This window comes from Aphis gossypii, chromosome 1, assembly GCF_020184175.1.
Source record: "Aphis gossypii isolate Hap1 chromosome 1, ASM2018417v2, whole genome shotgun sequence".
NCBI classification, from domain to species: domain Eukaryota; kingdom Metazoa; phylum Arthropoda; class Insecta; order Hemiptera; family Aphididae; genus Aphis; species Aphis gossypii.
Window position 1 is genome coordinate 58468106 of NC_065530.1, and position 23480 is coordinate 58491585.

The 23480-nt window shown below is 26.6% G+C and overlaps 5 protein-coding genes across 10 annotated transcripts in view; 4 read left to right on the forward strand and 1 right to left on the reverse strand.

Annotated features, from left to right (window-relative positions):
* Positions 1–881: 881 nt before the first annotated feature.
* LOC114122212 (charged multivesicular body protein 6-A) lies at positions 882–2891 on the reverse strand. 2 transcript variants are annotated; one of them, XM_027984804.2, is made up of 6 exons: positions 2195–2891; positions 1994–2103; positions 1558–1681; positions 1377–1493; positions 1160–1310; positions 882–1094 (listed from the first exon to the last, which is right to left on the reverse strand). In XM_027984804.2, the coding sequence occupies exons 2-6, from the start codon at positions 2098–2100 to the stop codon at positions 1039–1041; spliced, it is 555 nt and encodes a 184-aa protein (XP_027840605.2). In that variant the 5' UTR covers positions 2101–2103; positions 2195–2891; the 3' UTR covers positions 882–1038. The 2 variants fall into 2 exon arrangements, with proteins under 2 accessions (XP_027840605.2, XP_027840604.2); XM_027984803.2 differs by having other exon boundaries at positions 2212–2865.
* A 158-nt stretch (positions 2892–3049) lies between these two features.
* Positions 3050–10336, forward strand: LOC114122210 (poly(A) polymerase type 3). Of its 3 annotated transcripts, none has more exons than XM_027984801.2 (3): positions 3050–3256; positions 7967–8050; positions 8216–10336. In XM_027984801.2, the coding sequence occupies exon 3, from the start codon at positions 8239–8241 to the stop codon at positions 10162–10164; it is 1926 nt and encodes a 641-aa protein (XP_027840602.2). In that variant the 5' UTR covers positions 3050–3256; positions 7967–8050; positions 8216–8238; the 3' UTR covers positions 10165–10336. The 3 variants fall into 3 exon arrangements, with proteins under 3 accessions (XP_027840602.2, XP_027840601.2, XP_050053809.1); XM_027984800.2 differs by lacking the exon at positions 3050–3256 and adding an exon at positions 3334–3706; XM_050197852.1 differs by lacking the exon at positions 3050–3256 and adding an exon at positions 3720–4145.
* Positions 10337–10414: 78 nt separating this feature from the next.
* LOC114122211 (RCC1 domain-containing protein 1-like) lies at positions 10415–12921 on the forward strand. Its single transcript, XM_027984802.2, has 6 exons — positions 10415–10567; positions 10640–10731; positions 10805–11006; positions 11068–11191; positions 11360–11547; positions 11986–12921. Exons 1-6 carry the CDS (start codon positions 10417–10419, stop codon positions 12276–12278), a joined length of 1050 nt encoding a protein of 349 aa, XP_027840603.1. The 5' UTR covers positions 10415–10416; the 3' UTR covers positions 12279–12921.
* Positions 12922–16384: 3463 nt separating this feature from the next.
* Positions 16385–18268, forward strand: LOC114122219 (10 kDa heat shock protein, mitochondrial-like). Its single transcript, XM_027984810.2, has 3 exons — positions 16385–16553; positions 17683–17844; positions 17920–18268. Exons 1-3 carry the CDS (start codon positions 16551–16553, stop codon positions 18058–18060), a joined length of 306 nt encoding a protein of 101 aa, XP_027840611.1. The 5' UTR covers positions 16385–16550; the 3' UTR covers positions 18061–18268.
* A 2104-nt stretch (positions 18269–20372) lies between these two features.
* Positions 20373–23480, forward strand: part of LOC114122218 (serine/threonine-protein kinase S6KL) — a 51724-nt gene continuing 48616 nt past the window's right edge. The window contains exons 1-4 of one of the 3 annotated variants that reach the window (XM_050201171.1): positions 20373–20636; positions 21004–21078; positions 21491–21614; positions 22253–22357. In XM_050201171.1, coding sequence (XP_050057128.1) covers positions 21041–21078; positions 21491–21614; positions 22253–22357 — 267 coding nt within the window. In that variant the 5' untranslated portion in view covers positions 20373–20636; positions 21004–21040. Of the gene's footprint in view, positions 20637–20738; positions 21079–21490; positions 21615–22252; positions 22358–23480 lie in introns of those variants that run through there. The other 2 variants (XM_050201138.1, XM_027984809.2) reach the window with 2 other exon arrangements.

Here is a 23480-nt window from a genome sequence, read left to right on the forward strand (position 1 = left end):
CATTATTGGTATGTAAGGCAAATAGATCATGCAATGATGGTTTATACCTCTAAGTATGTAAACAGGGGAGCAGCCGTCACCCCTGTAAGGGTTGCAGTCTCTAAATTTTCTGTTGAAAGTTCTTACATAATATAATTGAAATGTTAGAAAATTATTATTATTATGTTTTCTTAAATTTAAAAAGTACACATTGAAAACATTTTTACATTAGGATTAATTTCATAGATTATTGTCTAACCTAAAAGCCATAGTTGGAAAAACAATTTAGGTGTGGCTCAAACTATTACAATATTACTTCCCTTATTAGACCAGCACAGGCTTATGTTTATATCATAATATTTATGGTATTATTCCAACGTTGTTTTGTGTTCTGTTTAGTCCTTCTTCAGAATTTTTTTGTTCACTAAATAAAATATTTAAGTAAGAATATATTATACTCTCATTAATAAGAACCTAACTACATGGTGAAGTAAATGAATATTTTAAATTATAACCACACAAATTTTATGAAATACAGTATAAGTGTAATAAACTCCACAAATATCCAAATCAAACATGAGGTTTGATTTTTTGCGTCTAGCAGTGCGGCAAACCATAGGAGGTATACAAACCTGGTTTAGTTACCGCAAACATGCACATTTTTTACTAGAGAAGAAAAATGCTTGTCAATCAGTTGTAACTGCTGTTTTGAAATAAATCCGTATCCGTAAATAATACGGTTAAAATTAAAAAAAAACTAAAAATATTAGATTTAACTTTTAACTCTTAAATTTGTTCTTAACAAATAAAGTATGTGTACTATGACATTATTGGAACATTATCAAAATTGTATTATTGACTAGTGACTACTAAAGTCTAATTTTAAACATTAAACAGTTAAATTCACAAGCAGTATAAAACTTTTATTAAATAACTTCAAAATATATATTAAATATACAAGTTTTTAATATTATACACAATAACAGAAAATAAAATTTAATATGTTAAAACTGTAAAGTTGACTCTAACTCGTAGAATTTTTACCGAATATAATAAATTTTATTGAGCTTCTAATGCAATCTTCTTAGTAGGTAAATTGTCTTTCTCTTTGGTTTCTAAATCATGAAAATATTTTAGTACATACATTGTTTTAAATAAAACATATTATCTTTATAATTACCTGGAACAGTTACTGGTAATTCATCCGATGGTACAGTTGGTAACTTATCCATAGCTTTTTGATGTTCTACAGTAATTAGTTCATTTAATTCAGCTTCAACTGCTTCTTCATCCTCAGATGACAAGGCGCCACTGAGTAAATCAGTTATTTCCTATTTCAAAAATTATTTTATTTAATATTACTTTTTAAAATAATATATTAAAATATTATTATTTACTCTTTGTTTATCGATTCCCTCTTTAGTTTCATCCAAAAGTTGCTCAATATGTTCAATATTAAATAATTCATTGGCTTTTTTAAGAGCTACATTTCCAACTTTAAGGCCTTCAATAACCTATACAGAATTATTAGAATTAAATAAATCATATGAGTTGTAAAACTATATTCTGAGTAAATACTTTGGCTTCTATTTGGGTATATTCTAAATCTTGTATTAATTTTTCAATAGTATCCAAAGAAGCTTCAGTACGTTCTAGCTGCTCTGTTTGGTACTTCTTTTTTCTCAACAAAAGCTTTGCTTTACTGTAATGATGAACATCATAATTATTAGTCAGTACAAACATTGATAATGATACTAATAGGTGCCTCCCTCCAGAAGTTTTTTTTTTTTTTGACTGAGTTATTGAATCATTTTTTAGATTCACTAATTAAGAACCAAAAATAATTTGTTCAACATTTATTATTGGTAGTTATTACATAATCAATGAATTTAATTAAGAAATATTTCTTTAATACATGCATCTTAATTCTTAATTGATTTTTTGTTTTAAGTTGCTTCAATGTTTTACTTGGATAGGTAAGTTGAAAATTAATAATAAATAATTTCTGACATACTCTCTTTTGTTTTCGGATAGTAGTCTTTTAGCGAGTTCTCTTTCGCTTTCTAGTAATTTTTCAACTCTCTGTTGATATCGCTTTAAGGTATCTCTTTGTTGTTTCATTTGCTAAAAATTAAATGAAAGCCTTAAAAATACTGTACATAAATGTTAATTACATTTTAATATACGCCGTAAATAAACAAAACAGATTCATTACATATTGAATATTATTACCAGAACTGCTCGATCGTGGTCGGTAATACGAGAAACTTTGGGTTTTCCAAATAACATTCCCATTTTTAAATGATTTTTGACAAAATGTATCAGCCTATGATGATCCAATAACGATTAACGAAACATAGAATAGTTAATTTCAATGTCAGAAATTATTAATAAAGTTATAATGACCACATTAATGATAAATAATAATTAACTTGTACATTTATGACTAATCAAATATCAACTTTCAAGGTTTTTAAATGGAATTCTTTTGTTAGGTAAAATAATAAAATCATACAAATTTATACACAGTAAAAATGAAAATATAATTATTAATGATTATATAGTAGCCTGTTGCGTAGAAAAGATAATATAAAAAATGTTTAAGACATATTATAATCTTCAAATCTTTAATCGTAGTCTGTTGTTGACTCGAGTTTTTTCAGTAGGTATTTAGTTAATCGCAATAATCGGCATTCGCATATCGCATAGGTATAATGACAACATTGACAACAATAACAGATGAACTTATACATAAATAATGTATAATATATGTATATTTTTTCATCATCCTTGGCTTTAATCAATGCGATCGAGCAGGCTTACCATACAGTCGACTCTGAAGCAGCTGCTACCGGGTCTATGTGCATAGATAAAAGAATAGTCTATGGCGGTGTATTATAAAATCTATAAAGCTGCCGTGGCCGGCAAACATAATATTATTAATAATTTTTCTCTCTACAACTACTACGCACAGGATCATAATATTATTATTATTCAACGAAGCAAGGTCGCAACTCACCGGCGTCTCCGACGAAGCAAACGTCCGCCGGCCGCACGACCAAGCACGTGGCCGCACTGTTATCGTGGGCGCGTCTAAGGTGGCTGTGAATATATCGTATATTGTTTTTCATATTTTTTACTCGTCATTATTATGTCATAAAACAATGATAAAAATAAACATTGTCTATGTGAATAAATATTGCGATCCGTTAAGGGTTTCGTCTGCCGTTTCCGATTTACCACAAAAGAAACAGAGAGAAAAACGTTCTGCAAAACGGTACGATAGGCCGCTGGCCACGTTTTTTTTTTCTCTCTCACTCACTCCTCTCTCTCGCACGCACGCTCTCTCTCTCTCGCTCCCTCTTTGAATACGAGTCGCGTTGACGACGTTGACGTACCAGTACTTGTAACACTGGGACGCTGCCAAACACTTAAGTCACTGAACACAGTGTTGTTTTGGCGTTGTGTTTTACGCATTTTTTAGTCCGTCGCGTACCACCGGTTGTTGTGTGGCGCGCAGGGACGCTTTTTTATTTTTATTTTTTTCCGTTGTTTTTTTTCTCATATTATGTTATTATTGTTCCAGTTTCAGTTTTGACTTTTGTTTTTCTGACAAAATTGTTAGCAATAATATCTCTTATCGATTAGTTCAACATACACACAGGCTGTGTACAGTGAATTTCGTTTTCATTTTCGCGCTCATCCGACGGCCGCTGAATCGTGATACGTAAGTACCTTCCATACGAGCTCGTATGTTCTTGTAACGCCGTCTTTCTGTCGTTCCTCCGCCCTTGTGCGACGTGTGTTCGTTAGTGTTTGCGTGTTGCGTTTTTATAGATTTATATAAGACGTAAATTTAGTGAGACAAAGCGATCAAAAGCCGTCCACGAGTCTTATCAAAAATAAGTCGCGTGGTATTGTGGTACTTACGAGGTTTACGTTTTTATTGTACTAACTACGACGATATTGTTAATCATATTATTAACATACCAACAACAGCCGTATTTCTTACTAGTTAACGTGATTCGTGACGTGACGTCCGTTCTGTTTTAGTGTTTTATATGAATGATATTTTTACTGCGACATTATCGATTCACTTCTATTCTTAAATTAAAAACCACATTGTTTATTATTAGTTAACACTGTCCGTAAACATAGTATATTAGGTGTGTTATTTGTAAAGTGAGAAATATGGAATGTAAACACTAGACGCTAAGTCAATTAAGATTTGGTTTTGAACAAATTATTTATGCACTTTTAATGAAACTAAAAATGTATTTATTTGGGTAATATTGATGATTATTGAACCCTTATAATTTTTTTTTTTTCATAAATCAGCAGTTAATATTATATTTTATAGTTAAGTACTACTTTTTATTATATTATATATCATTTTTTTACTCTAGTAAAATTAGATATTAATTAGTTTATTGATGTGATATTTTTGTTGCATGTTTTTATACTAACTATACAGATTGTGCGTATTTATTTACACAATATTTTAAAAATAAATGAATAATTAATATTAGTAATTTTCTGGTAATTTGAGTACCTATTTTTATTAGACATTATTTTTCTGTCTATTGAAATTTTAAAAAACTTAAAATTATTAATATATATTATTATTAAATTTAAATGTATTATTGAATTGGTATTAAGTCTATTTTTTTAAATTTATTGAGTTTTTTTGCTAAAATTATTCTGAATCTAAGAAAAAATTCCCAAATCAACTATTTCATATTTAGTTATAATAAACAGTGTATTATATATTAATTGGTTCGTTTTCTAATGTTGTAAGATATAGTTGCCAAAAAATCCACAATGCTTATTTTACCTTAATTTTGTCATATACCTAATTCTTTAAGCTGGATGATTATATTATGATTTTGTCCTCTTCTTTTCGGTTCGCTTTTAGCAGGGGTCTTCAACCCGCAGCCCGCGATCACATTTGAAATTTAGCATGCAGGTACCTACCTATATTTTCTATTATGATAAAATTGGTTTAGCCATCGCTATTGGTAATATGCGATAAGATAAATTGAATTACCTACCTAGGTATAAATGTTGGCTGTTGCCTGTTCGTAATCGATTGTGAATAGAGCATAATATACTTTTAATAATAATAATAATTTGTATTTTAAAATGTTATCATATAAATAATTGATATTATACTGAATTTTTGTATAAAATACATGTTTTTACTACAAATGCAGATTTTTGAAAAGTAATAGGTGGTCCGCAAAATAAAAAGGTTAAAGACCCCTGACTTAAAGCATCTAATGCTAACTGAGTGTTATCAGCGTTAATTTTGTTTTACTGTGTATTTTATTAATATTAACATGTTATTTTTTATAACTTGTACCTATTTCCCAATCTCATATTTTATTGCTCTATACCTATAAATATTTTTCAGGAATTTCTATTTCTAACATTTTCAATCGAAATGACTGCATTTTTATTATAATTGACTGATTGTCTATAATATTATAATTGTCTACTAATATATATATTTAATACTAAATAGTTGATTTGGGGATTTTTTTTTTTTTTTTGTTTATTACCAATTTTACTGGAGTAGAACAAGTCAAATACTTAATAAAATAATATAGGAACTTACATTAAATAATAAATAACAATTAAGTTTATTATTACAATTGGTAAATACGTGGTACCATTGATAAGAAATACTAAATTTTTAACTGGTTATACCGTAGGTATAAAAGAGTACATAAAAATGATTTCTACGTATTATATTTAATATTTTATAGACTACTATGATGATTATTAAGGGGTTTCTTAATTGTATTTATTAAGGTTCTTAAGAGGAGCAACACATGCTGGCTTAGCGTTCTCTTAATAATGTTAAACAAGATATAATATTTATGTATAATACCTTACAGATCCATTTTGTTCCATAACAATAAACTCTCATATCATTATTAATAAATTATGCAACCTATAACAATATAAACATTAAACTTATAACTTAACAAATTCATTATATTTTGCAACAAATTTTAAAAATAGATTTATGGTGTTAGTAGGATATTTTTGAGAATGTTTTATTCATAGCTTAGTAAATCTATAATGTTGAACTTGGAACTAATAAAGATAAAGTATGTGTTAAAAATGTACATAATTTTAATCATAAGTAAAGTAATGTACTATACTATACTCTGTTGGATCCAAGGTTGCATCTTATATATTTTAAGAATAATCTTGGGCGGCATCCGTTTTTATTGGATGTAATTATATCCCCTCCCATAAAATATTCATTTTTATCATAACTATCATTAGCATTTGTTTCTAATAGGTAATTGTTCATGTTTACCTAAATAATAAAGTGATGCTCTAAAGATTTCTTTACTTGGGAGTCATGGTCACACCCTTTGTCAGAGGATACTTTTTAATTAGATAATGTATAAGCCAGGGGTCACCAATCAATACTTTCCGTGGGCCACATTAAGAATTCAGAAAATGTTTGAGGGCCATAACAATTCTAAATACATAATATTTATTATAGTATATCGATTAGGTTAGGTTATATATTAAATTATTGGTTTTTTCTCTCCTTGTGTGCGGGCCGCCATTTGGTGACCCCTGGTATAAGCATTTGAGAAAACGCTTTTCTTATTCATCTGTTAAGGCACAATTTCCCTCCGGTGTTAAATAGTAGAACAGCATGACATTATGATACAAATGCTGTGGGAGAACCATATCTTCATAGGCTGAATTATTTTTATTAAACTGGGGTATTTTTCTTGATCAATTCAGGCACAAACTTGTAGGGAGGACAAAGTGAAAAATTGTTGATATCATTTTTTTTTTTTAAGCTTATTTGTATATTAAGTATCTGAACTTTTTTTTTATTTAAAAATAAAAGTAATAGTATATGATGTGTAATAATTTTCTCTGTTTGAAGTCAAAATTTAAACTTCCTTAATTCAACGTATTATTTATGTGCTGTTATATTTTTATAGTACCTACCTACTCTATATTTCTATATTTAAAAATTATTTAAGTTTTAAAAATACTAAAATTCAAGCATCAAAATATGTATAGGTACTTTTATAAAGTGATATAATTAATAGATTTTGATATTAAATAAATCAAGAAAATATTTTAAATAGATCAAATAATATTTATAAAATTTGACTACTATCATGTAGAATTATTTTTTTTAATTTTTAAATTACTTTATTGATGTTGGTATTTTTTGCCATGGTCCTCGATATATGGAAACATCAAATTGCTAATAGGTAATATTCCTTTGTCATAGTGATAGTGGTACAAAGCTTAGTTGTAACATATTTATCATTATTTACCTATAGTACCTGTACTACCTATTAGAATCAACTTTATATTGAGCTAAAGCAATAACAAAATATAAATAAATCACTATAATATTATATGTGCGTATACTATATTAAATTTTCCAAACATAAATACAATTTTCAGAATTTCAGATACTTCTGATAATAATTTCAACTGAATCATAATTGATAATTTTTTTATTACTTAAAAAATAAATCGTAATAGTTTTTTTGTATAATATGTGATAACATGTATTATTGTTTATTCTTACATATTACATATTATTATGTCATATTATTTTTTTATTACATAATATATTGCATTAATTAATATGTAGTGCCATTTGCCTGGTCAAAGCACAGTAACACGCAGGACTTAGTTCCCCATGTATTGTTTACCTTTATAGTTGCTTAGTAAAAATTAAATATTTTAAATTTAGAAGTTGGTACCTAATACCTAATTTTTTTTATTGAACATATTTTTCATTAATTTTAGAGATTATAGTGATAAAATTCAATTAGGTAATTGCACGGTATATTTGAATGAAACGAATTATCTAAATTGAATATATTTAATGCTATTAAATAATACACTGTTTAATTTTATACTCTTTAATTAGTAGGTACACTTAAGTTAAATAATTATCTATCTATTTTTTTTATTTTTATTTTAGGACTTAATCAAGACACATTTATTGAATAATCAGATAAAAATAAGTTTCAAAAATCATCATGCGCAGAGACCGTGAATAAAATAGGTATCTAGTATCTATATAACTGTTACATTTTTACTTTAAAACTATGTAATAGAATTTTTTGTGTCAGTAATTTGTATTAGATTTGATAAATCAAAGCCATTGATTTTATATATTAACTGGTACCTAATTTGAACTATTAAAATAGTTATTTTTATTTTTAAATAGAGTATTCCTAAAATCCCTTTAAAATGTATGGAATGACATCGGCAATAAGTGATGCTCTTCCGACAGATATTGATATACAGTTAACAAAATCATTAGATGATGCTCTTTCGAGAGAAAAAGTTATTACTACTGATGAAGATTTATCTCAAAGGCTTGAAGTATTATCAATGCTTAATAATTTGGCTAAAGAATGGATACGTGAAGTAAGTATGGAAAGAAATTTACCTGAAATAACTGCTGAAAATGTTGGAGGATTAGTATGTACATTTGGATCATACCGTCTTGGCGTTTATCATAAAGGTGCTGATATTGATGCAATTGTCATTGTCCCTAGACATATAACCAGAGCTGATTACTTTGCAACATTCTATAATAAGTTAAAAGAAAATCCTAATATAAACAATGTTCGAGCAGTTGAGGAAGCTTTTGTTCCAGTAATTAAAATGATAATACAAGGCATTGAAATTGATATGTTGTTTGCGCGTCTTGCCTTAAAAGAAGTACATGAAGATACTGATTTGCAACAAGATGATCTACTGAGGAATTTGAATCCTAAATGTGTACGAAGTTTAAATGGATGTCGTGTAACAGATTCTATTTTACGATTGGTTCCAAATCGAGAATCCTTCAAGAAAACATTAATTGCAATAAAATTATGGGCTAAACGTCATAGAGTTTATTCAAATGCTTTGGGATACCTGGGAGGGGTTTCTTGGGCAATGTTAGTAGCAAGAGTATGCCAGTTATATCCAAATGCAGCCCCAGCAACTTTAATACACAAATTTTTTTTAATATTTTCCAAGTGGCAGTGGCCTCAACCTGTATTATTGAAACCATCATATTTTATGGATCTTGGATATCCAGTTTGGGACCCAAGAGTAAACATGGCGGATCGTAATCATGTTATGCCTATTATAACTCCAGTTTATCCTCAACAAAATTCAACTTTTAATGTTTCTCATTCCACTCTAGCTATAATACAAGATGAATTTAAAACAAGTTTAGACATTATGGGAGAAATTTTAACTGGAGAGTCTAGTTGGTCAAAACTTTTTCAACCATCTAAATTTTTCACAAAATATAGATATTTTTTGGCCATAACTGTATTTGCAAACTGTGATGAAGAATTACTTGAATGGAGAGGGTTAGTAGAGTCAAGGCTTCGTTTTTTACCTACATCTTTAGAAGAAATTGAATGTGTCCAAAGATCTCATTTAAATCCTGACCAGTTTGTCTTACCTTATGAAAAATCACAAGGAAGACCATCATCGGTATGGTTTGTTGGTCTAGAAATATCAAAATCTAATGGCACAGTGGTTCAGTTAGATTTTAGTACTCATATCCGAGATTTCTGCCTATTAGTGAAAAGTAGAGCTCATACCATTTTTAAAGCTGGTATGGATATACAAGTTAATCACTTAAAAAGAAAAGATTTAAAGGATTATGTACCTGATGAGTTGAAAAAAGAAAAAGCTATCCCAAATACTGTCGGTAGTAAAATTATTGCACGGTTGTCAACTGAGGGTAGACATTCTATATCAGAATTAGTTGAAGAATCACAAAAGAGTCCTACATCTAGAAAACGTAGTGTTGAAGATTGTATTGATGATAATATCATTAAAAAAAATCTATTGTCAAATGAAGAAAAAATGTTTGTCTTGGGATCAGTAGAATCTCATACAAGTCCTTCATCTGAAAATAAATCTGACAACCTAGTAAATACTTTATTATCAACTGAAAAAGAAAATCATTCTTTATCAACTGAAAATGAAACAAAAGAAAATATTAATATTGTAAAAGAATCTCTAATGCCACCTGAAGCCAGACATTCCACTGTTGAACCAGAAGATACTCTAACTAGTCCAGTATCAAATAAATGCTGTGCTGATAATGAAAATGATGAGAATGATCAGAAGAAATTAAGGCTTCTTCATCCAACTGTAGCCTAATTACCCATGTGTTCATATGATATAAATCTTCAAATAAAAATATATATGTATTTATAAATATATTAATATACATACAAAAAAAAAATTATAAAAACAAAAAAAAAATAATAAAAAAAAAAAACAAAAAATGAACAAAATGCCCATCATATAAAATGCATTTTTTTTTGTAAAATAGTAAATTATTTCTTGTTCTGTTATATTGTTATATCTTGCAATACAACAACAGACTTAGATTCATATTTAAACAGCATCATGGGTATGTTTTGGTGCGGATTTAACGGGTTCAACCAACTGAACATTGAATCAAACGTCGACTTGGATTTTCATGCATATGGCAACGAAGGAAATCATGGTGAAATTCTACAAGTGGCATTTTCTTGGAGTACTGCTTCTATTTTAACAAGTATTCAATTTAATTCATTATTTATTTATTTATTTTAATTAATTAATAAACATTGTATATATTTAATTAAAGATTCTGGTAAAATTGTCATGAGTGGTCTCATCAACAAAAAAATAATCAACTTTGAAATATTGGATGATTTAGGATATGGCCCTTTTAAATCTGTAAGTTTTAATATTTATTTATTAGTTATGAGTACCTATTTAGTTTAAATCATACCATGATGAATTTGTTTAGATTTCTTCATCCGAATCAAATATATTAGCTATTGATTCAATTGGCAATTGTTGGTCTTATTCAAAATGTAATTTAAAGTGGAATGATATTACTTCAATATTACAAAGAGAGGAGCAAGTCTCTGTATCCGAAAATCAAAGTCAACCATCTATAAATCATATTTGCTGTAGTGATACTATCCATCTTGCGGCTACATATAATGGTATTTATTAATTTCAAAACTATTTTTTTATAAATTTGTTACAAAGTAGTTTTTACTATAGAAATTTATTCAATTCCAACTAAAATTTTCAATTCAAAATTCAAAGTCACTCAAGTAGCGTGTGGCTTTGAGCACATAGTTATTTTAATGGAAACTGGTTGCTTATATACACAAGGATCTAGTAGGTAAGATGTTTTTAATTGAAGTTATAAATTTTTTACACATAATGTTAAGTATTTTGTGTTTTATTGCACTATAAACTGTATCAAATTTTACTAACCATTGTACCATTATTTTAAAGTTAGCCAAGTTAGGTATGTTTAAGATTTTAAAATGTACAATAATACTTACAGCCGAGGTCAATTGGGTCATGGTGAATTAAACGAAGAAGATTATCCACGGCTTTTAATATCTCTAGATGGTATTAGGGTCATTAATACTTCTGCTGGTGGCTGGCATACTGCTGCAATTACAGAGTATAATGATCTCTACATGTGGGGCTGGAATCATTCTGGGCAATTAGGAATTTCAAATTGTCCAGGTACTATATAAAATTGTACTAATTAAATCATACAAATTAATAATTGTCCTTTGAATTTCATAATTTAGATTATATTATGTTTAATACTTGTAGCAATGGTTCAAAACATCGGATAAAATGTTTTTATGCATAATGTATATTTTCACAGCTAATATTTTAATAATTGATGTGGAAATAAATATGCGTTTGACTATATTTTAGAAATTAGTATAGATTATATATACTATTATTTACATTTTAATCAAACTATTTTTAGCATTTTACTATCTGATACTGTTACTAATTATCAACTAATTTAAGGTTGAATGTTTTGTATGACTTAATTTGGTTTACGGCATTAATAAACGTATTCAAAATAGTTAAAACAGGTGAAATATCATGTTGGATGTTTATTATGTTTTTAAAAGTTAAAAACTAATTTATAACCTTTTTTTACAGAAAATGGTGGTATAATAATGGCTCCGGAACCTGTACTGATTAATTGGCAAGAAGAAACAGATATCGAACAAGTGAGTTTGGGGGCAAGACATTCAATGGTTCTAACTAAGAATAATATACTTTGGGGTTGTGGGTGGAATGCTCATAAACAGCTTGGTATTGAGACATATCAATTAACTTGTGACCGAATGATTAATTTGAGTAATTTATCACCATTGTTGAAATGCAATTTAAGGAAAATTGTCAAAGTAGTATGTGGCGCATGGAATAGTGCCTTGCTGTTAGGTAAATGATTATTTACCCCATATAAATAAAATAATACTTAAAGATTTTTAATGTGTGAATTAGTAGTTGGTTTTTGCAGAGAGCAGTTTTTAGGAGTATAGGATTTGTTGTATATGAATTAATGTCATTATTACAATAACTTACTCTAAGACATTAATTCTTTTTACAATAGATTATGATAATTTTATTTTATTTTTACAAAATAAATAATTATCTATTAAAACTTATAATTTTATTTTCAAATTATTGTGAGATATTCATTTTTATACATAAAATTTTTTCAAGCATCAAATTTAATTAATTTGAGATTTTTCAAATATTTAAATTATTTGCTTCATTATATTTTTATTTATACCAACTTAAAATGTCTTAATGATATAATTTGATTAAAAAATGTAATAATTAATGTGGGTAAATTTTAACTTGCAAAAAAATTAATATTTGTAATATTTTAAATTATCTAGAATTGAAAAACAACAATAGCTTTAATTATAAATGTGTACTTCTTCATTGAACAAAATATGGTGTGGATGAAAATAAAATAAGTGTTAAACAATCAGAAAGTTTAAATTGACTTAATTATGTATACATGTATTGTTATTTATTATTTAATTTTATTTTATTTTTTTTAAATAAATGATTTGAATATAATTTGTGTAATTATTTTATAGTGTTAACCTTCGCCAACTTTTGTCTATTATATTACTTAACATGGTGTTGTATGCGGACTACCGTACATTACTATACATCATATGTGGTCAACGTCAATCATATATTTTATGTATTTAATTAAAATAGCATTACGTATATGTATATAGAATTTAATTTATATCTCTAAAAATATTTATTATGTATAACAATATTATGATCTGATGTCTCTTCAAACTCTTTCAAATGAGTCGTCTTATCACTTTTCCATCATCGTTCTGCTAAAAAATAAGTTTAATTGTCAACTTTATGGGAATAATTATTCTGTATATGTATAGACGACAATTGTACGGTAAATCGCATAGTGCATACAACAAGAATAAAAATTTATGTTTTAACAAGTTCGTCAAATATTAAGGTTATATAATTAGAAATAATATTTAATTAAATTCTTAATATGCAAGAATAATATTAAGAATCTTGAGCTCCAAGTAAAAGTCCAAATACTTCACAACTTTCAAACGTGTAAATATACTATATTTAATCAATGCTAAAATAATATGTAGCTTAAAGTGCTTAGTTCAATGATATATTGTCAAAACATAAAACAATAAGAATATTTATGTTTATTAGAAATTGAATTGAATTATGTTTCCACTTTTTTTCTATAATTATATTATGGTTTAAAATTGTCTATTTGCCTACTAAGATATTTTTTATTTAAAAATTAGAAATCGAAGGAGTAGCTAGTATGAGAATTTTTATTGGCCCAAACAAATAAAAAGTATTACAAGGCATAACTACTAAGTTGATATCATATAACTACTCATGGTTGATATTGATTGTTTAATATAGGTATATTAATTAGGAGAAATAGGTATAAAATATATTACAATTTACAATAATTTAAAGATAGGTTAGGACCTATTCAATATTCATTAATAATATTCTACAGTTTTCTTCAGTGCGGGGGTAACGCACTAACGCCATTTGTTAACGAAAGCAAGCGGTCGTCTGGAAATTCTGTACCATTCGAAAGTCAGATATAAGGTCAAGTTATAGATACTTGATTCGAGTATATAACTTAACCTTTCAAGTACCTAACTTGAAAGTTTGAACTCAAACTAGATAAATTCAGCATGGAAGACAGAAATACGAATTAACCAAATTGAGCTAAAAGATTGACTCTTTCAGTCCTCTATTTATCTAAAATTAATAATACCACTGTCCATAGGTACCATTGATTATAGAATATTAGTTATAACACTTACCGGTCTAAGAGCTAAATTTCTAATTTATAAAACTATCCTTACGCTTATTGCCAATATTTATGGTTTATGGACTACAGATTTGGGACAGCAAAAAGATCTAATAAAAATAACAAGAGTTTTTAGTGTGTCAATTGTTACTACAATGCTACACTGTATTTTCAATTTTAACACCGTATAATAATTTCAATATGAAAATTAATTCTTAAAAAGCAATTCTTTTTTTGCGCACTAAAATAATAAATGATTTCAAACATTTCCTAATTTCATTATAAATGATCTTTTCATCCTAATACTTAATACTCAGAATATCCTCGTACCTTGTTATACGGTAAACGGACGTTTCGTCCCCGTCAAAAAAAACCAATCCACGGACGTTTCGTCCCCGGCAATTTTTTTTTTGGACATTCGGTTCTCAGGTTTCTTAAATCGTTATTATTTATTATTTTTTAAGTAGTTTTATAATCTTTAAGTATTTAAAAAATATCTAGGAATGACACTATTATCTAATTATTTTAAATCATTGGAAGGATTAGACGATATCTTGGTGTATTTTGATTCAACTTACGTCAACGGAACTTACAAATCCACAATAACGGAGTACGGTACAACTCGCTTTCTACGACATCCACCAATATTTTTACCACACATGTGGAACGTTTACAATGCCACAAAAGAAGGCTATGGTCGGATCAACAACGTGTCAGAAGGGTTCAACAAAAAATTAAAAAATATTGTAAGAATTTAACATCCTAATTTATATATATTTATTGAATCAATACAGATGTGCAATGCGTCTGCAACGACTGCATTGATACAAAAACAAAATAAAATAATAAATGTACCGAAAATACTTAGTTTTAAGGAAAAGAAACTACAGTCATTTTGTACAACATTTAAATATAATAAAATTTTATATTATTTAAAAAAAATAAGTCAATTTATTGACCTAAAAATGTATTCATTTATTCATTTTTACAAAATTTAATATGACTTAATATAATTGTGATTTATTTAAATTTTGACTATTTGTAATTATATTGTGTGAATATTGAGTATGTATTAGTAATTTTGTAATATTGTCATTTAAAATTAAAGTACCTACTTATTAAAATATGCTGGGGAGCAAACGTCCTATGTCTAATAACTCTCCGGGACAAAACGTCCTATCTTAAAAATTGCCGGGGACTGGTTTTTTTGACGGGGGCGAAATATCCGCGATTCCGATATACATGTTAGAAAAGATTACGGAATTAATGCTGTTTCAACCTGCTGCAAATTAAATATTTAATCCTACAGCCTACAACAAAATAATAAATCCGAAAAAAATAAAGTACAATCAATCAAGTATTGCTATATAGCAGGGGTGGCCACAACGAGGCTCGCGAACCGCTTGCGGTTCTTAAATCAATTTTGTGAGGCTCTTGAACCAAACTTAGACTAAAATTAAAAGTAGGTAAATAAATGTTCCTTCATTTGATTTAAAATGAAAAATGTATCTTTACTTTATAAACATTGCTTTACAATGTGGCTCACCTCGAATTAACTTTAAAAAATTTGCGACTCCCAAAGTTAAGGTTAATGGCTACCCCTACTATATAATCATATAGATTTAATTTATTCTGTGATATGGGTAACTCTTTAAAGCCTTTTGTGTTATGTTTACTATATAAGCTTACTTTGCTTTTCAATACATAGGTACCTAGTATTGTTAATTTTAAACTTATAAAAGGAAATAATTCTTTTTTTTTAGAACTAAGTAAATGCCTTAAATGATGAAATTGACAAGCTATTTTAAATTACTATTGTTCTTTTTTCAAAATGTCAAAACTTAAATTGCTTGAATAACCAGGGAGCATGAGAAAGCCCGCTACCAAGTATTTTGTAAAAACTTTGTTGAGTATTTCTTCCAGATAATTTTGTGTTAAAAGCACGAACTAATATATATATATATCATTATTCGCGTTTTAAAGGACAAAATATAATTGGTTTGATTATTATTAAATCATACCGTTTTTATTATATCTTCAGTTTATAATATGAAATTATTTTGTAATTCACGAGTTATAGGATAATATTGTCACCTAAATTGCACTAATACATTTAAATATGAATAAAATGATGTATAATGTATTTAAGAAAAATTATTCCATGGAAATTATCATATAACCTTACTTTTTCTGGGTCTGATAACGTTCTCGTACTTACGTATGGATAATATGGTTTTACTTTAACCTATTCAATAAATTTAATATTCTCATTAGTCATTTTTCGTTCTCACATCTTTTCGTTCCAGTTTTTCCTCGATCGTAATTTTATATTACATTTCACTGTTTGAACTACCAGAAGCTTTACCTCATCGAAATGGTAAGACGTCTTTATTACTATTATAACATTTAATGTACTAAAATATTTCATCCGGCATTTTTCGAAAATATTAGATAGATTTGTAAATGTGTGTGTGGTTTTGTCGTTTCAGCATATTGCGGTATCATACTTCTATTTTATAGTAATGTTTGCACATTTAATATTATACATTCATGCTACCAATGCGGTAGTAAAATGGGCAGCCGCCTAGAGCGGTATTAGAGTAGGGGCGGCAAATTTCGAATAAACCAAATTGATTTAACTATTGTATTATCTAGTATACCGAAATTTATGTTCATTGTTTTACAAATACAAAAATTATATAGTAATATAATATATTTAAAAAAAATTCAGTGATGAGAGTTTTAATGCATTTTTTAAAAATGTTGAAACTGTAGCTACTGAATTAGATATTGGGACTTCTTTCACTCAAACTTTTATTCGTCCATGAACTAAGTAAATAGTGTTACTTATGAACAACCTGATAAACTCACAATTGATTTAAAAACTAAATTTAAAGTTGCATTATACTTTAATATATTGGGTGTAACAATTGTCTTGAATAAATAATTCAAAAATTGCATAACCACTGCAATAATTTGATGTTTTTGTACCTATGACATATATAAATTTAAAAATGTAACACAATATAATATGAAAAATTGTATAGATCCTCGATTACTGCTTTTAGAAAATTTTTGTTGGTAAATTACATATTGATGGAATAGAAATGAGAGATGAGTTGGTAGCAAGATTATTAAAACCCAATAATACCCCATTAGAAGTATTACAGTTTACTGTAAAAAATAACAATTTTGTACCAAATGTAGCTGTAGCACTAAATTCTTTTAACAATGTCTGTATCGGTTGCATTTAATTTAGTTTTACATTTTGTAAAGAAAGCTGAAGTTAGTCAAAACTTTTTTTAAATAAAAATGAATTTCCATATTTTATATAATTTCTTCCTTTCCAAAAAATAACTTTTGAATTGGGTAGCCAACATAAAATAAAATTGACCAGGGCAGAAAAAAACTAAGGTCAACTTACCACATGTATATTGAATAAAAAAAATTTCTTATTGTAATTGTATTTTTGTATTTGTCTCATTATTTTAACTTTGTTTGGACAGGCATCAATCGCAACCAAATTCCGCCCACTTTTTGATCGAGTTTTGGTCAAACGTTTGGACGCTGTTAAACAAAGTAAAGGAGGTATAATGTTGCCAGAGAGTGCTTCGAAAAAAATTCTTGAGGCAACTGTTGTAGCTGTAGGACCTGGTGCAAGAAATCAGGTACATTAATTGTTTTATTATTAAATATATTGATGAATTCCTAATTATTTTTATTAATTATTATTATAATTTAAGGATGGAAAACCAATACCAATTGATGTTAAAGTCGGCGATCGAGTGTTGTTACCTGAATATGGTGGTACTAAAATTCAATTGGACGATGATGATTCATACACAATTTTCAAAGAATCAGAATTATTAGCAAAAGTAGAGTAATTATAAATAAATTATGTGTTACACAATTATAATGCGACTGATTAATTTAGTGGGAAATAGTTACGTTCAAATTTGTTTAAAATTTAAAAAAATTCCACCATTTAACTTCTGATTATGCTTTAAATAGCTCTATATTCATTTTAAATATAATTTATGTCTAATGTTTTTTATTATTTATATTTAAAATAAACTAGTTTTGAAAATTGAAGTATTATTTTTTATTTATTATATAAATATTCCTTTTACAAGTTGTGTCAGATAATTGACATAATTATTTAGTATAACATGTACATCAAATAAATTCAGAGTAAATTAAATTATTGAGTTTATTTTGTAACTAGTATCATTGATTATATACAGTATATTATACTATGTATAATCAATGCTAGTATGTACCTGACACCTGTATAAAATTTTTAATTTTTTTTTAAATAACTAAAATTGTGACTAACTACTAAATACCTATCTAATATATTTTGTCAACTTGAAAAAATTCTAAAAATATTATAAATGTTCTAGATCAAATAGGTAGTTTTAGTTTTTTATTTGTATTTATGACTCACAAAACACATATCATAATTTTTCAATTTCGTATTTTTGAATGTGCAAATACATGTATACTATCATTTATGTAAGGTGTTAATCATTATGAGGATCGAGGAGCAATATTTCATGTTTTTGACTTGTTACTCTATCAATTGAAACTTTCAGCTTAAGAATATCAGAGTCAATGTGACTAGTTGATTTATAATAATAATAAACTTATTTCATTATGACAATAAAATAATATTAAGGCACTACGACAGAGTGGGTATTATTCAATATCGTTTATCCATTATAAAGTATTATGTCTAATGTACAAAGTTGAAAGATATCGGATGTTTTAGCGTGTTATGATTGATAAAATTATAGTTTTTAGGACTAGCCACTAGGTACTATGGTTCAATGGCATATCAGCGCTAATAAGTTCGGTTCGATTTCAATGACCAATAAATTTGGTTCCTTATATTATCAAGTACGTAATCTGGTAGTTTAAACTTTTAATAGAATAATCTGATAAATAAATTTCACAGCCCAAATGAGGTATCAGTGCTCAGACGGGCCAAAAAATAAGCTTCAATGATCAATGGTAGTTATAAAATAAAAAATGGTACCCAAATTCAAACAGAATGTGCATTTTATTATACCTAGTTCTGTATACTACTATTGTACTGAATGTACTGATAATTTGGAGATATCCTGTGCTTGAATACTTAAGGTACTTACAAGATCACTTAGTGATTACCTAATAAATTTGATTATTTTTTTTTTAATGCCAATAAACTAAAAATCATAATAATATAATGATCCTTGAAGATTTAATATTCTATCGAATTAGAATATAGATTTGAGATATTAATGTATGTATAGGTAGGGGACCTCTTAGCAAAGACATTTTATACTAATTAATTTCTGGGGTATATTTCCCAATTTGTGGTCTACTATCATTTTGTGTACTACCATGGATAAAATGCTCACACTGGTATTTTATACATTTTGTCTTTGTACTTCTCAATGTCTGTCATCGATATGATGTATGACTAATAATGTAAGGTTATCTATCCGATTACGTCGCCAATCATAAACAAGTCATGTCAAGGTGAGGGTTTACTGTTACTTGTTAGCAAAAACTAATTTTTGATGTCTAGGGCGGGGCTGTATAGTATAGTCGATTTATAATTTATAGTTAATTAACTTTTTATTTGTTTTTAAAATTCATACGGTTTTTACACATTCATATTTTAATAAATAAAATACATTTTCTTTTTGTACCGAAAAACAATTTTTACTATTATTTTTTATAAAATATAGATAGGCCGCATACTAATACTCTTATATGTTATTTGAATGCCCTCTCCTAAAATATAATTTACTGTTAATTTACTACTGTAGACTGCATATTGGAGATAGCCAATTTCTAATAAATTTATATTAATGGTATTGGTTGGGATAATAGTAGGGAGCCTTGATAATATAATTGTTTATTCTCTAGGTAATGGGCATTGACTTTAATGGCTAAAATATAGTTACTTTTATACAATATAAATAAACCACAAACTTAATTACAATTTCTATTATTTTCAAATACTGCGAAAAAAACCCAAGGCTTTTAGATTATTATAATATATCGTAAATGTAAAAAATACACCTAAAGAACCTCAAATGTTAAATATATATTACGGTTATACATTTATATAATTACTAGATTCTAGTATAGTAGTATCTACACCTATGATTTAGATAGACATTTATCTATAATCGTGAAATTAACCAGTCCCTCACACTGAACTATTATAGTCTAAAATACATAATTATATAGTTAATTAGTGATTCCTGGTCCCTCATATAGCTTGGACTGCGTGGAGCAACAACTTATTGTTGGATCGGGCCATCGCGGTATTCTGTGATAATATTAATGTTGACGTTATTATCGTTATCACTAGATACTTATCAAGGCAACGTGCGTTAAATAATATGACATTAATACAGTATTTAATATGTTCTAACTAGGTAGGTATATTACTATATTATATAAGGTTTGTAAGATATAATCATTGACTACAGTCTATATTATTATTATAAAATATAGTTGTATAGACATTTAGACATTTTTATTAGTTTATGTTTAGATAACTATTACATATTTTAATGTGTACGGGGTTGTTGAATACTAACTACTAATAATATATATTATGTTTCAATTTAATTTCTAAATAATATATTGATTATCTTGTATTATTTATAATTTAATTGATTAATTTCCAATTATAGTTATACTGAATATCTACATATTATTATCAATAATTCTTTCTATATAATATTTATTTCCCTACATAGTTTTTTATTTTAATGATTTTTACTTATGTAACTATATAAGTTTATTTGTATACAAATTTTATTTAGAAAATGTTTTACTTTTAACATGAACTAAAAAAAAAAAATGGATTGCAGACCTTGGCCAAGAGAATCAAAAAAGAAGTAAGTTTAACCTATTTAGTACAATTTTAAGAGCATTTTTTTAAATTAATAGTCAGAGGACTTTTTTTTATAGTTAAATTTGTATTAATATACCTATTAAATTATTAAGCATTGGGACTGAATAGTATCTGTCCTAAAACTCCATACTCTTATAACTTATAAAAAATAACAAACATGGTTTAAGTATAGAATATGTATTATTATATATATTTTTATTGTCTGATCAGATAGAGTCATGGGAAAATTTAATTTTAATTTATTATTTTTTACATTTGACATTTTACCGTTACATATCAATCTTAACACTATAGTACTAGGTATGTAGAGTAAATTATAAAATAACAAAATACAAATAATACAATAGGTATTTTAATTATGTTTTTATTCTATTAATTCTTTTTGTTTATTGCAGATGGCAAGATTCAACTATTGATCGATTAAAAGCTAGTAAAACAATATGGCCTATTCCTCAAATAGAACAAGTTTTTTTGCCTGATTTTAAAATTAGATCTCAGATAAATGAATATTCATTTAAGGTATTTATTTCATTAATAAATTAGATATTTCATTTTAATTCTAACTTTTGTTAGTATTTTTAATTAAGTTAATATTTAATGAGATTGTATTACTTTTTTATGTATAGTTTTACTATAAAATATTAAAATCATTTGAATTTATATTCAATTTATTATTTATATCCTTAGGAATAGATTGTATATTTTATGTATAATAAAAATAAATTTGTGTTTCATTATTTGATTATATTTTAATTACAATAATATACATTGCTTGTGTATACAAATAATGTATATTATTTGCCAATTGCCATATTATTTTTGTATTGAACTTGTTTTCATAAATCTTAAAGTATGCTATAGAAAAACTAGAACCACAGAAATGTAGCTATCTAAAATATCATCAAAGATAATACTATATGAAAACTGAATTTTACACTATAGATATTCAACATTTTAATGGAATAAAAAATTAATAATATATTATTTATATCTTATATTATATAAGATCTATAAAAATAACTAATTTGGTAGCTTTAAAATAACTTTAAAAATATTTTAAAATCATAAATTCTCATAGTAATATTGTTTAAATTACTCTGTAATTATCTGTTTGAATATTTATAGTTAGATGTAGTTAACATCAAGTTTATTTTCAGAGCTTAGGATTAATTTGTAATGGTGTGTTTGGAAAAGTTTACAAAGTTAAGAAATTGAATTCCAGCGGTGACTTATATGCTATGAAAGTTTTGGAAAAATCATTGGTAACTAAATATTAATTTAATATTAATTTAAGATTAATTATTGTGTCTGGTATGTGTAATAAAATACCTAAAAAATATGTAGGAATTAAATTCAGTCTTAGGATTTTAATTCTTAATTTTATCTCAATTAAATTTATGTTGTAAGAATTGAGCACATCAAAAATAATCTTTTTTCTTGGAAAAAATAAATAAATAATAAAATCCTTTTTCTGTATAATATTATAAATATACACAATTTAAACTAAAACTTAAAATTAACCTATAATTTAAAGATAATTTTTGTTTTATTCTTTTACTGAAATTATAGTTTTATATTTTTTTTTAAATAATGTTTTTAGTAAAACTATGATGAGTAAAATAATTTTGGGCTGTCATATAATATGCTGTCTACCAACTAACGTGTTCTATCAGCCGCTGTAAAATGTGATCTATTTGCGACTGGCCGGTTTGTCATAGGCCTAAGTTTATCTTTAAGAATATGTTAGCACACTGCGTTTTATTTGACCCATACATAGCATAGACTAAACACATTTACTGAGAATCGTTTTTTTATGTTGTTGAGAAATCTTAACATATCAATTTGTCTAAATATTGTCTCGAAACAATTTAAACATCATTTAAATTAAAAAATTTTTTTTCTGAAAGTGGAAAATAAAATTAAATAACAATAAAATATAAAACCTATATTATGTCATACCCTTAAAAATATTAACCTCTTAAGTTTTTTTAATTAGTGATTTTACTCAAAAATCATAAAAAAAATAGTTTAGGTGAAAGAGTTTTATGTATGTTGTGTGTGAATAAGAGAGAAAACAAATATTGTGCTAATATCCTCTAAATAGATTCAGTTTAATCTTTTTCTTCGGTTAACACTTTATCTTTATATTCTTATACTTTATGACTTGATATTTTGTAAAAGTATGGGTTCAACCTCAACACTCAGTATGCCACTTATTTCCCGACACTACAATTTATACACAGTCATATACTTAATATGTTGGCAAAAGATTTCTATTTAACTATAAATTATCAACCACAAATTATTTTAAGTTATGTAGAATTTAGCATAATTCATATGATACAATGATACATATTGCAGATATCTCATGGTAACACGATGGTA